Source organism: Festucalex cinctus, chromosome 9 (assembly GCF_051991245.1).
Source record: "Festucalex cinctus isolate MCC-2025b chromosome 9, RoL_Fcin_1.0, whole genome shotgun sequence".
NCBI lineage: Eukaryota > Metazoa > Chordata > Actinopteri > Syngnathiformes > Syngnathidae > Festucalex > Festucalex cinctus.
Genome location: NC_135419.1, coordinates 26,290,103 through 26,303,497, shown reverse-complemented (window position 1 = coordinate 26,303,497; position 13,395 = coordinate 26,290,103). Strand labels below are relative to the sequence as shown.

The following is a 13,395-nucleotide window of genomic DNA, read 5'->3' as shown; positions in this document are numbered from 1 at the left end:
GATGGACTGCAGTGCCTGGCAGCGCTGTGGTCCCCCCCATTTGTGTCCCTGCCCCACCACTTTGTCCCTCCATTCCCTTTTTTAATGCACCACACATATACATATTCATTTTTTGGGGGGGGATACGGGTGTGTCGGAGTAGGGGAAATTTTTTCCCTCTGCTCCGACTCACCTGCTCCCAATTTTAATGCACCACACGCACACACTTGTATATACACTGGGTGGGGCCACATTCACGGTGTAAGGGTAGAGCTCGCCAGTCGGCGAGCTGGCGGACTCAGTAACAGGGTTAGGTGTCACTTGTACTCTGGCGTGACGACCGGGGCCTCTCCCCACCGGGCTCGGTGTTCTGGTGTCCCGCCTTCTCCCCTGGTGCTTCCTCCTCTGCTTCCCCCCTCCCGCCGCGGTGCAAATCTCGCGCGGCTGGAGGTGGGGTGGGCACATCTTCACTCTCTGCGCTGCTGCCCGGTGCCGGTTTCCGGGGGGGGGTGGGGGGTTCTCGCGGGGGGCCGGGTTCGCGGGGGGGGGGGTGGCGGCCGTCGGGGGGGGGCGGCTTGTTTGGGGGGGGGGGTGGAGGTATGGGTGGGTGGGGGGTTGGGTGCTGGGGGTCGGGGTGTGTTCGGGGGTTTGGGGGTCGGGGGTGGTGGGGCCTGGGTCGTGGTGGATGGCGGGTTTGGGTGGGGTGCGGGGGGGTCGTGGGGGGATGGGGGCTGGGGACCGGTGGGGCGCTGTGGGGGCCCGCTGGGCCTCGTTCTGCGGCCTTGGGCTCGGGGGTGTGGGCCGGGGCTGGGGCGGGGGTGTTCCGGGTATCTGGGTCGGCTCGCTGACCGGTGTCCGCTCGGGTGGCTTGGGGGTGGCCTTGGTGCTGCCGCGGCCTGGGGATTCCGGGGGGGGTGGGGGGGGGGGGGGTGCTCGCTTTGCTGGACCGCGGTTGACGGCTTCTCTCTTTGGTGGTGGTCCTTATGCATGCCAGATCCGTCGCACCAGCATCTACTGAAACTCAACAGAAGTACCCTCTCCCTCCCACAGCCCCTTGAATCAGTTGGTGCTGGTGTCTGTGGTTCTCACTTTTCTTTATCTATCCTTCCCTCCTTCCTCTCTTTAGTTTTTCCTCTGGTCACTTGAGATCTTAATTTATTAGAAGTATGAGGTTTCTGGGGTTGGCATAAGACTCCGGTTTTGTAACCACGCAGGAGGGGTCTTGTTGGTGCTGGACTTCACTTTGATGGATTGGATGTACTGGCTTCTATTGATCTCACTCTGCCTTATCGATCCTTCCCTCCTTCCTCTCTTTAGTTTTTCCTCTGGGCTCTTGAGATCTCGCTAAATTTGCTGGAATTTAGAGGCTTCCGGGGTTGGCGTAAGACTTTGATTTTGTAATCATGGGGAAGGCAGGAAGTGTTTGGTCGGTGCTGGATGTCACTTTGATTTACCTTTCTTTTCTCTTTATTTCTTTTTTTTTCTGACCTTTTCTCTGGTCTCCTGACCATTTAAATCTCACGACTCTGGCAAGATTCTGAAGTACCTGGTTAAGGCGAAGGGTAATGGGATATTTATAAGGTTTTAGGTGAATGAATGAGTATAAATTTATACGTATTTGCACGCACGCACGCAAACGCACGCAAACGCACACACGCAAACGCACGCACGCAAACGCACGCACACATACACACACACAAAAAAAAAAAAAAAAAAAAAAAAAAAAAAAAAAAAAAAAAAAAGGAAAAGAGCAATGATGACAAGACGTTGAATCGGTAAGACTACCGAATGAACAATTCTGAGCTCTTCAAAAAAAAAAAAAAAAAAAAAAAAAAAAAAAAAAAAAAAAAAAAAAAAAAAAAAAAAAAAAAAAAAAAAAAAATGAATAAAACAAAATGGAAACGTACATACGTTTGGATCGGTGTGAAGCCAGTGAACAATTTGAGTGGTGGAAACTAAAAGAATATTCATAAATGACTTAGTTATCACACTTAGAATGATTGTACATTTTTTGTACAAAATACCGTATGTGGGGTATTTTTTATTTTTTTTTATATAAGCCTCAAGGGCTAGGTGGCGCTGTATTTATAACTGAATGTTGTCATAGAGATACCTTCAGGCCTTGATTATAAGCATACATGTCAAGTGTGGGATTTTTTTTGGAGCATGTACCGTGGAGTTATTAAGCATATCCTTCATTCACGATATTGCTTTTAATGTCCATAGAGGCTATCAAAAATAAATAAAAATATATATATGTTTGGATAAGTCTGATGCCAGTGAACATTTTGAGTGGTGGAAACTAAAAGAATATTCATAAATGACTTAGTTATCACACTTAGAATGAGTTTACATTTTTTGTACAAAATACCGTATGTGTGGTATTTTTTTTTCATGCCTCAAGGGCTAGGTGGCGCTGCATATATAACTGAATGTTGTCATAGAGATAACTTCAGGCCTTGACGATAAACATACATGTCAAGTTTGGGATTTTTTGGAGCATGTACCGGGGAGTTATCAAGCATATCATTTTTCATTGCGAAACACACATTTTGATGCCCCGCCCTCATCATATAATATTTCGAAAAGTCAAAATTTTTCCCCCTGTCGTTGGCTCAGGTCTTGACATGGTCCAGGCCAAGTCTTAACTCAGTCGGATGAAACGTATAGGAGAAGTGGGCAAAAGTCTGCCCCCTGTGAATGTGCAAAAATCGTCAAAAATGGGACATTCAAAAATTCGTAGCTCACTTCCTGTTCACTTTAGCATATGGGTACAAGAGACTTTTTTGTAGGTCTTGGGCTCCCTCATACACCTAAAAATATTCGTCGTTCTTGCTTAAACGTACAACCGGGGCTGCTTCGTTAAAAATTTCGAGGGGGCGCTATTGAGTCATTTTTTTTAAAATAGCACAATCAACAATAAAATATTGCTCATTTTACCAGGCCAGATGTGTGTGCCAAGTTTCAGGAGTTTCTGTGCATGTTTAGACCCTCAAAACTGGCGTTGTTTTCTTGGCGAACAGCGCTTAGCCACGCCCACAGCAATTCGCGAAAACTCACAAACTTCGTGTTGTGACATCATGAAGGCCGAAACCCTCATCTGAGCAAATATGAGGTAGTTCCAGTTAACGTGTTTGGAGAAAAACGTAGAAGAAAATTCGTAAGAAAAAAAATTGCCACTAGGTGGCGCTATCAGTTAGATGAAATGTAAGTTAGTAGATGTCTTTAGAGCTGGACTCTCATCAAATGTGTGAAATTTTGAGAAGATAGGATCATCTCGGTCAAGTTAATGCAGCTTTTATTGTCACGAAAAATCTTCAGACTTTGCGTCACCGTAGCGGCCACGCCCTTTGGCGAAAAGTTACAATATTCGGTGTGGGGCATCATCAACATCTTAAGGCTTTTCTGACCAATTTTCAACTGGATCCCTTCAACGAGCTCAGCACAGTAGCTAAAAACGTAAAGTATGACATTTATTGTAACCACTAGGTGGCGCTATATGTAGAACTGAATTTTGTCATATAGATGTTTTCAGGCCGTGACTATTACGTTGCCTGAGAAGTTTGAGATTTTTTGGAGCTTGTACATGGGAGTTATTCAGCATTTGCTCTTTCTGGACAAATGAAATTTTAAAGGCAATATTTGATGCCCCGCCCCCGTCATATAGTATTTCGAAAAGGCAAGACTTTTTGCCCAGCTGTTCTCTTAGGTCTTGAGATGATAAATGCCAAGTTTGAAGTCAATGGGATGAAAAATGTTTGCATAGGGTGAAAAAGCATGACCACAGTGAATGTGCCAAAATAGGCCAAAATTGGACATTAAAAAATTCCTAGCTCATTTCCTGTACATTTTAGCTACATGGTCCTAATAGACTTTTTTGTGCGTCTCGGGGTGCTACACGTGCCTGCCAATTTTTGTTGCTCTAGCTCAAACGTGCCGGGCTTGGTTTTTATTTTTCTACGCTAGGGGGCGCTATCGAGTCGCATTGTTATCTCGACTTAATAATATAAAATTTTTCGCCGGGCCTGAGGAATGTGCAAAGTTCGGTGAGTTTTCGTGAATGTTTAGGTACCCAAAATCGCGATTGTTTGCGGAGAATAAAGAAGAAGAAAGAAGAAGAAAGAAGAAAGAAGAAGAAAGAAGAAAGAAGAAGAAAGAAGAAAGAAGAAGAATTTTTACAAAAACAATAGGGACCTCGCAGCGGTCGCTGCTCGGGCCCTAATAATAATAATAATAATAATAATAATAATAATTTTTACAAAAACAATAGGGACCTCGCAGCGGTCGCTGCTCGGGCCCTAATAATAATAATAATAATAATTTTTACAAAAACAATAGGGACCTCGCAGCGGTCGCTGCTCGGGCCCTAATAATTCTTACAAAAACAAGAGGGACCTCGCAGCGGTCGCTGCTCGGGCCCTAATAATTTTTACAAAAACAATAGGGACCTCGCAGCGGTAGCTGCTCGGGCCCTAATAATAATTTTTACAAAAACAATAGGGACCTCGCAGCGGTTGCTGCTCGGGCCCTAATAAATGGTAGCTGCATTCCTTAAATCCTGTAGTGTTACTTCGGAGTGTCATTAGATTTTTATCCTTAAATCAATTAAGGTTACTCTTTAAAGATGTTAATCTAGAGTAAGATTGGGCTGACGCTCTAAAACTGAGGCGGTGAGAACCTAAACGAATCCTTTTCGACGCCAGCTTGGAGCGTCCCCGTCACCTCCTTAAAATCCGTGTTACTACGGGTGGAGCTAAAGAGGGATTTTAACCCTTTATAACGGAGAGTTGGCCAGGTAAGCGAGATCAGACAATTCCAAGAGCCAAAAAGAAGTCCGCGGGTTCAAGAGCGTTTTCGATCCGGGCTCCAGTGCTCTGGAATGCCCTACCCTCGGAGGTCAGAGCTGCTACCTCTGTAGAAACATTTAAATCGCGTCGTAAGACACATTTTTATACTCTTGCATTTGACTGAATGTTGTGGGCCTGGTGACTGTCGCTGCTTTCTTTCCCTCCCTTCTCTACGGCTTGGAGAGGGAGTTAGGTGTCAATGACTGTTTTGTATGCTGTTTTATGGGTTCTGCGATGGTTGGTCGGGATGAGATCCGGGGCGGACCATCACCTTGAAAAGCACCGCCATAGCTGCCCAGACCGACCAGGCTGGATTTGGATGATGACCCACTTCCCTGACGACGTCTTCTTGCAGTACTTCAACTTCCTTCAGGGACTTTCGCACTATTCTAGTTACTAATGTTTATTATCATAAACTATGTAAATTGTTGCCCATTCGACATCCATTGCAGCCTTGTCATCCTGGAAGGGGGATTACCACATCTGCGGCCCCTTTTCAAGGTTGGCATTTGTCAACTGTGGGCATGTGAAGCCCTTTGAGACTACAGCGTTTTTGTTGTATTCATTCAGCGGTGGCGCAGCGCCACACTTCAATCCAACCCTCCGCTCCTTCGAGCCAGGGAAAAAAAAAAAAAAAAAAAAAAAGCGAGCCTTTTATGTGCGAGAGTTCTGAAGTGAAGACGTTATCCTTCCAGTCAAGAATTGGGGCAAATATTGTTGTACCGCCAAGCGTTTCTGATTGGTGGACCCTAGTCCCTGGTTGGCTGCTTCCTCAAGCCACTGTTCATGATGTGTGACTGGAGCGCGCATGCAGGAAGAACGCGGAAGAGAGTTCAGCTGTACTCGAATGTGGAGCTTAAATAAGTGAATAAAAAGAAAGATCAAATAAAACACCAGGGTGCAGTGTGACCTCCTGTAGTTCATTTTGTCTACCCCGTTTGGGATAACTGCAATCAGTTACATGTTTCTTCAGATTCCTCAACACTTCCTTGTCAAACATTTGCATATTTTGCCAAATATCAGGCAGCTTTCAATTGACGAAATTAGACAAATAAGTAAAAGCTGAACAGCAGCAAGGAGTCGCGCTTGAATAGGTTACTGGACTGACTGAAATGAACTCACACATTGGTAAAACTCTCGATAGCGTCCACGGGTCATCGCAGGGTTATCACGACGGTAGACCTTAGCAATATGATAGCGCTTGATGTTGGTGATCTTATTCATCGCCAGGTAACGAGCAAACGGCACCTGAAAGTGAGGATATTAAGGCAAACACATAATTTTGTTGCGATAAAGGATGTCTGCGTTTTAAAATATTAGCTAAAATTGGTTGCCCTTTATTCGGCTTGCTGGATACACTGATCTGACAGAACTGTAACCCCGGGTTTTCACCGGATGCGTTTGCGGTGCGGTGCGTCTTGACTGCGTGCTCCGGTCGCGTCAATTTTTTGGTCAATCCACACCGGCTCCGCACAGCTGCGGTCCAGCAGCTCCGTCGCCGCCCACTTCCCAACGTGTCTTGCGGGACCGCGCGCGCGCGATCATGTGGCATTTCACAACGACAAACATACAGAAAGTCTGTGCTCAACAGAGAAGCAGAAAGAGAGGTGGACTTCTTTTGATTTAACCTTTTCTTCTTCTGCTATGAGATTCCATGCAGCATCCTTTTTTTGGTTGTCCTTATAAAAAGGATGTGCCGTGTCATATGTTATTTTACGGTTTTCCACTTCCAATATAAACCTCTCCTCGTCCATGTTCGCTGGCGTCTAAACCGTGAATGAGCACATGGCCCGGCGACGCCCACGTCACGTTTTGCTGAAAAGCTTGCGAAATAGGAGCTGGCGAGTGTTTTATTCTGAAAGGTAACCGGAAATTTATTTTGAAACTGCGTCGGTCTTCCTGTCCCGCTCGATGTGTTTTGTGCTAGCTTGCCATTTGCCGGAGGCCTACCGCTGCGGCGTCCGGCAAAAGTAGTAAATAGGTCTATCCTTGCGCAAGGCCTGCGGCACGCCGCAGCTGAGACGCAGTCGACACGCAACGCACCCGTAAGCGGTGTAAACTGCACCGTTCGAATGAATGGAATCTAATTGCTTGCGTCGCCGGACCGCACCGCAACCGCACCGCAACCGGTGTTACACCCGGGGTGAGCCTCACGCCCAATTCACACTGACTGCAGAAAGGACGCGGTGCGTTTTCCGTACGGCTTCTGCAATTCACACCTCGTGCGTTGCATGTCTGTAAATCTGCTCCTGACAGACCACGTGGGGTTCACGCTGGAGAGTTGAGTTCGCGCAATAACAACCGTATATAGAGAGTCCTATTTGTAAACAATAGCCACGCTTGCCTGTTGTCACACCGATATGCTTTTAGGACCTTTCTGGGACTTCTACTAGGGCCCGACCGATTAATCGGCCGCTGATTATAATCGGCCGATTAATGGCCTTCAAACATCGGCCAAAACAATCAGCCAATTGGCCGATTATTTTCCCCTTAAAGCAGCTATATGGAAGATTTAAAATTTCAAATCGCTACTGCCACCTGTGGCCGAAAACAAACTGCACGCTCGTACACGCTGCGCACACTCGTACGTGCACGACCTCAATACTGAAAACTGGGCTCTTCATATCCAATTAAACTATGTTTTTAGAGTTAAGTTTTACAATGATATACAAAGCTGGCCACTTCCAGGAATGACACTCTCAATCCCCACTAAACAATTGATGTCCACGGGGCGTGCAGATCATATTGCTTTAGTCTGTCGAAGTCCAGTCCTGTGCTGAACTCCAAAACGATGTGCAAATTACGTCAATTAATTGGACCTCATTCCGATGTTAATATGCAGTTACATATTGTAGTCACCCCGCTCGATGGACCTCAACCTGATTCTAGTCATTATTAGTGTATGTCGCCCCCAGGCTCGCGTCATTGTGCATTAGCCGAAAGGTGGGCTGTCATTTATGGAAATTGACGATTGTGGAAAAACATAATAGATCCATTCATTACTTAGTGTGATACGGCCGTGAATGTTATCGCCATTCAGTAGTACCGTTCACATTCCGTTAGCATAATGTAGCTACAATAGGCTGTTTTCATGGAGGAAAATAAGACGACATTTAGCCTGATTGAAACGCCGCGGAATGGAACGTCTGTTCTTCATAAAAAGTCATTCTGTTCTATTACATTCAACTTTGCCGCCCCTTTCACGCTAAATGTTGCCGTCCACCTCACTTTCACCCCAATAGTTACGACCGAGAAGTGATCGATCTTGAGGTTACTGCTATTTGAAAACAACACATTTTTTTTTCTAAATGTCAAGATACTCGCTTCTTACCTTTTGGAGTAGAAAGAAAGCCAGCTGTGAATCACTTTTCTAATCCAAGTCCGATCTCAACTCTCTCCACCGCTGAAATGTCAAACCAATGTTCACTCTCGTTCTTGCCCGGCGTCGGTCACTATCTAAGTTTCGATTTTTTTTTTTTTTCGTGGCACTTGACATTGTTTTCATTTTTTATTTTTTTTTTAGCAGCCTTCCGCGGAGCAACAGCGGGTGTCTGGGGCAGCGAAAATCTGTACTAGTTCCGTCTTAGCGACTACAGGAAAAAACTGACGAGAACGTGCATGACGTCACATCCTGCAGACAGAGGGCGGGAAATTCGAAGGATTCGGACCGGACGCTTCCTAAATAATATTGGCCAGAGGCTTGTAGGAGTACCCATTGCGAACAGCTAAGATGTTGATCTACTAATTAGAATATGTTTCAGTCATAAATAGTCAAATAAAAAGGCTATTGTTAAGATATTTTTTGGGGAAATCCTCCATATAGTAGCTTTAACATTAAAACATTATCGAATAAAAGTTTCCAACGCTGTAAAAGTACCCTGAATGCATCATTTTGTTTGCGTAGCATTAGCAACTAGCAAGTATATAGCATATGTTATTCTGGTTTTTCTGTTGTCCTAAGCATCCTTTAAGCTGTCTAATGACACTGCAGTTAGAGTTAACTGTAAAACTACATACACATTAAGAATTACATCCACTGTATATTTAAATACAAAACATGCTTCGTTTTTAAAACAACAGTCTAGCGCTAACAGGAAGTTCGCAAATGCCAACAGGAAGTTAGAGATGACACTACGCAAAGGCACAAATTCTTCCCAATGTGTAAAAGACTAGTTAATTAAACAAAATTTAATCGCAACTTTCTCCTGTGTACGCCATGGATGCAAGGCACCACACTGCCCCCAAGAGGCCAAAACGCACAGGAACAGTCAGTATTTGTTCTTACTGTTTTTTTAAGTGGCACCCATTGAAAAGGAATTGGGGAAGGGGTTAATTTTATGAATTATACATATAAATAATCGGCAGATTAATCAGTAATTGGTATTTTTTCCTGCCAATAATCGTATCGGCATTGGCCTCAAAAAATGCATATGGGTCGGGCTTTAACTTCTACCATGGCAAAGTACGTTTTGTGTTTAAATTTATTTTGTCATGTTTAATTTATTCTGAGCTTCTTTTGTCTTAATGTCAGACTCATGTTATGCTTTGTAGTTAGCTCGCCTCCCCCCACCCAAAAAAAAAAAACGAGTTCACAAACGGTTTTATTTTTAAATATACTGGATATTCCTTGATGCGAAATGCCCGACTTCCTGTCCGTGTCGTGTAATTTCTTAAGCTTCATGAAAATCCGCATCCGGCGTCCGGAAAAAAATAGATCGATTGCGGAAACCTTCCGCATCGCTTGCATCCGTTCCGCACCGCAGCTGGTGTGAATTGACACATAGACTTGAATCCGTTCTATCCTTGCTCCGTCCATACGGGAAAACGCACCGCGTCAGCCAGTGTGAATTGGGCGTCAGAGCATCCCTGGACTATGGCCTGGGATCGATGTATACATTAAGGATACAGTGAGGTCATATCGAAGGGACAGCAACTCTCCTCCTTGGTCTTTAAGGTCATAAATGAGCTTGGAGTCTTCTCCATACTTTCCTGTCAGAGTTTCCTAAATATCAACAAGAACAAAGTGTAAGTCTCAAAGATAAATAAATAGTAACAATTTACATTTGTGTAAGTATGTGTGAATCTTGACCTTGAGTTCAAAAACAGGCGTGTCGATGGTTTCTGCTCCATGACGTTTGAAGCAGCTGATGATTGTGTTAAACACTTTCTCTCTTATTGCCATCTGTTTAGGGTTGTAGTCTCTTGTTCCCTGAAACAAGTACAAGGATTTGCCACATTCAGTGCATTCCAAACATTTAACATGAGTTATATACAATAATTATTCTGAACTGCACTGGCTACACTGTGAAATAGACCACAATAAGACTAACTAGAGCTGCGAGCAGCTATAAAGGGCCCTCGCAGCCCGGGCCACGTTGGGGTCCTTGCACGTAGGGGTACTGGCATATTGGAAGCAAAATTTCTTTGAAAATGGCATAATAAACGTTTCATGTAGAATATTTTTTTTGCCAGTGTGTGTCAAGCTCAACAGGTTTTGGTGATTGTTAAGACCTGCAAAAATCAGCGTCCTTTTTTATTTTTAGGCAATGAGTTGCCCTGATTGGTATTTTTTGTAAAAGTGTATATATACATCATCGCTCGTTGTACTCATTGCACAATGTTACTTTTATTGGGGAATGATCAACATCTTAAGGCTTTTCTGACCAATTTTCAACTGGATCCCTTCAACGAGCTCAGCGCAGTAGCTAAAAACGTAAAGTATGACATTTATTGTTACCACTAGGTGGCGCTATATGTATAACTAAATTTTATCATATAGATGTTTTCAGGCCGTGACTATTACATTGCCTGAGAAGTTTGAGATTTTTTGGAGCTTGAACATGGGAGTTATTAAGCATTTGCTCTTTCTGGACAAATGAAATTTTAAAGGCAATATTTAATGCTCCGCCCCCGTCGTATAGTATTTCAAAAAGGCAAGATGTTTTGCCCAGCTGTTCTCTTAGGTCTTGAGATGATAAATGCCAAGTTTGAAGTCAATTGGATGAAAAATGTTTGCAAAGGGGGAAAAAGCATGACCACAGTGAATGTGACAAAATAGGCCAAAATTGGACATAAAAAAATTCATAGCTCATTTCCTGTACATTTTAGCTACATGGTCCCAATAGACTTTTTTTGTGCGTCTCAGGGTGCTACACGTGCCTGCCAATTTTTGTTGCTCTAGCTCAAACGTGCCGGGCTTGGTTTTTATTTTTCTACGCTAGGGGGCGCTATAGAGTCGCGTTGTTATGACGACTTCATAATATCAAATTTTTCGCCGGGCCTGAGGAGTGTGCAAAGTTTGGTGAGTTTTCGTGAATGTTTAGGTACCCAAAATCGTGATCGTTTGCGGAGAATAAAGAAGAAGAGGAAGAAGAAGAAGAAGAACTAGAGCTGCGAGCAGCTATAAAGGGCCCTCGCAGCCCGGGCCACGTTGGGGTCCTTGCACGTTGGGGTACTTGCACGTTAGGGTACTGGCACGTTGGGGTACTGGCATATTGGAAGCAAAATTTCTTTGAAAATGGCATAATAAACGTTTACATGTAGAATATTTTTTTTGCCAGTGTGTGTCAAGCTCAACGGGTTTTGGTGATTGTTAAGACCTGCAAAAATCAGCGTCCTTATATATTTTTAGGCAATGAGTTGCCCTGTTTGGTATTTTTTGTAAAAGTGTATATATACACACATCATCGCTCTTTGTACTCATTGCACAATGTTACTTTTATTGTCCAAAGGGGCAATCAAAAATGAATAAAACAAAATGGAAACGTACATACGTTTGGATCGGTGTGAAGCCAGTGAACAATTTGAGTGGTGGAAACTAAAAGAATATTCATAAATGACTTAGTTATCACACTTAGAATGAGTTTACATTTTTTGTACAAAATACCGTATGTGGGGTATTTTTTTTTCATGCTTCAAGGGCTAGGTGGCGCTGCATATATAACTGAATGTTGTCATAGAGATAACTTCAGGCCTTGACGATAAACATACATGTCAAGTTTGGGATTTTTTTGGAGCATGTCCCGGGGAGTTATCAAGCATATCCTTTTACATTGCGAAACACAAATTTTGATGCCCCGCCCTCATCATATAGTATTTCGAAAAGTCAAAAATGTTCCCCCTGTTGTTGGCTCAGGTCTTGACATGGTCCAGGCCAAGTCTTAACTCAGTCGGATGAAACGTGTAGGAGAAGTGGGCAAAAGTCTGCCCCCTGTGAATGTGCAAAAATCGTCAAAAATGGGACATTCAAAAATTCGTAGCTCACTTCCTGTTCATTTTAGCATATGGGTCCAAGAGACTTTTTTTGTAGGTCTTGGGCTCCCTCATACACCTAAAAATATTCGTCGTTCTTGCTTAAACGTACAACCGGGGCTGCTTCGTTAAAAATTTCGAGGGGGCGCTATTGAGTCATTTTTGTAAAAATAGCACAATCAACAATAAAATATTGCTCATTTTACCAGGCCAGATGTGTGTGCCAAGTTTCAGGAGTTTTTGTGCCAGTTTAGGCCCTCAAAATTGGTGTTGTTTTCTTGGCGAACAGCGCTTAGCCACGCCCACAGCGATTCGCGAAAACTCACAAACTTCGTATTGTGACATCATGAAGACCGAAACCCTCATCTGAGCAAATATGAGGTAGGTGCAGTTAATGGGGTTGGAGAAAAACATTGAAGAAAAATCGTAAGAAAATAAATTGCCAGTAGGTGGCGCTATCAGTAAGATGAAATCTAAGTACGTAGATGTCTTAAGGGCTGGACTCTCATCAAATGTGTGAAATTTTGAGAAGATAGGATCATCTGGGTCAAGTTAAAGCAGCTTTTATTGCCACAAAAAATTACCAGACTTTGCGGCACCGTAGCGGCCACGCCCTTTGGCGAAAAGTTACAATATTCGGTGTAGGGCATGATCAACATCTTAAGGCTTGTCTGACCAATTTTCAACTGGATCCCTTCAAAGAGCTTGGCACAGTAGCTAAAAACGTAAAGTATGACATTTATTGTCACCACTAGGTGGTGCTATATATATAACAGAATTTTATCATATAGATGTCTTCAGGCCGTGACTATTAAGTTGCATGAGAAGTTTGAGATTTTTTGGAGCTTGTACATGGGAGTTATTCAGCATTTTGTCTTTCTGGACAAATGAAATTTTAAAGGCAATATTTGATGCCCCGCCCCCGTCATATAGTATTTCAAAAAGTCAAGATATTTTGCCCAGTTGTTGTCTCAGGTCTTGAGATGATACATGGCAAGTTTGAAGTCAACTGGCTGAAAAATATTTGCAAAGGGGGAAAAAGTATGACCACAGTGAATGGGCCAAAATTGGACATTCAAAAATTCATAGCTCACTTCCTGTACATTTTAGGAAATGGCTTCCACTGGCTTTTTTGTGCGTCTCGGGGTGCTACACGTGCCTGCCAATTTTCGTAGCTCTAGCTCAAACGGGCCGGGATTGGTTTTTATTTTTCTACGCTAGGTGGCGCTATAGAGTTGCGTTGTTATGACAACTACATAATATCAAATTTTTCACCGAGCACGAAGAGACTGCAAAGTTTGGTGAGTTTTCGTAAATG

At 43.6% G+C, this 13,395-nt stretch overlaps 2 protein-coding genes across 8 annotated transcripts in view; one reads left to right on the top strand and one right to left on the bottom strand.

Moving 5' to 3' along the window:
- The window catches only part of LOC144025440 (uncharacterized), a 443,835-nt gene that overhangs the window by 379,166 nt on the left and 51,274 nt on the right, over nucleotides 1-13,395 (top strand). The window lies entirely within an intron of this gene.
- The window catches only part of hars (histidyl-tRNA synthetase), a 169,395-nt gene that overhangs the window by 138,947 nt on the left and 17,053 nt on the right, over nucleotides 1-13,395 (bottom strand). For all 4 annotated transcript variants that reach the window (XM_077531440.1, XM_077531442.1, XM_077531441.1 and 1 more), the window contains 3 exons: nucleotides 9,916-10,035; nucleotides 9,733-9,828; nucleotides 5,949-6,074 (listed from right to left, as the gene is read on the bottom strand). In XM_077531440.1, coding sequence (XP_077387566.1) covers nucleotides 5,949-6,074; nucleotides 9,733-9,828; nucleotides 9,916-10,035 — 342 coding nt within the window. The remainder of the gene's footprint in view (nucleotides 1-5,948; nucleotides 6,075-9,732; nucleotides 9,829-9,915; nucleotides 10,036-13,395) is intronic.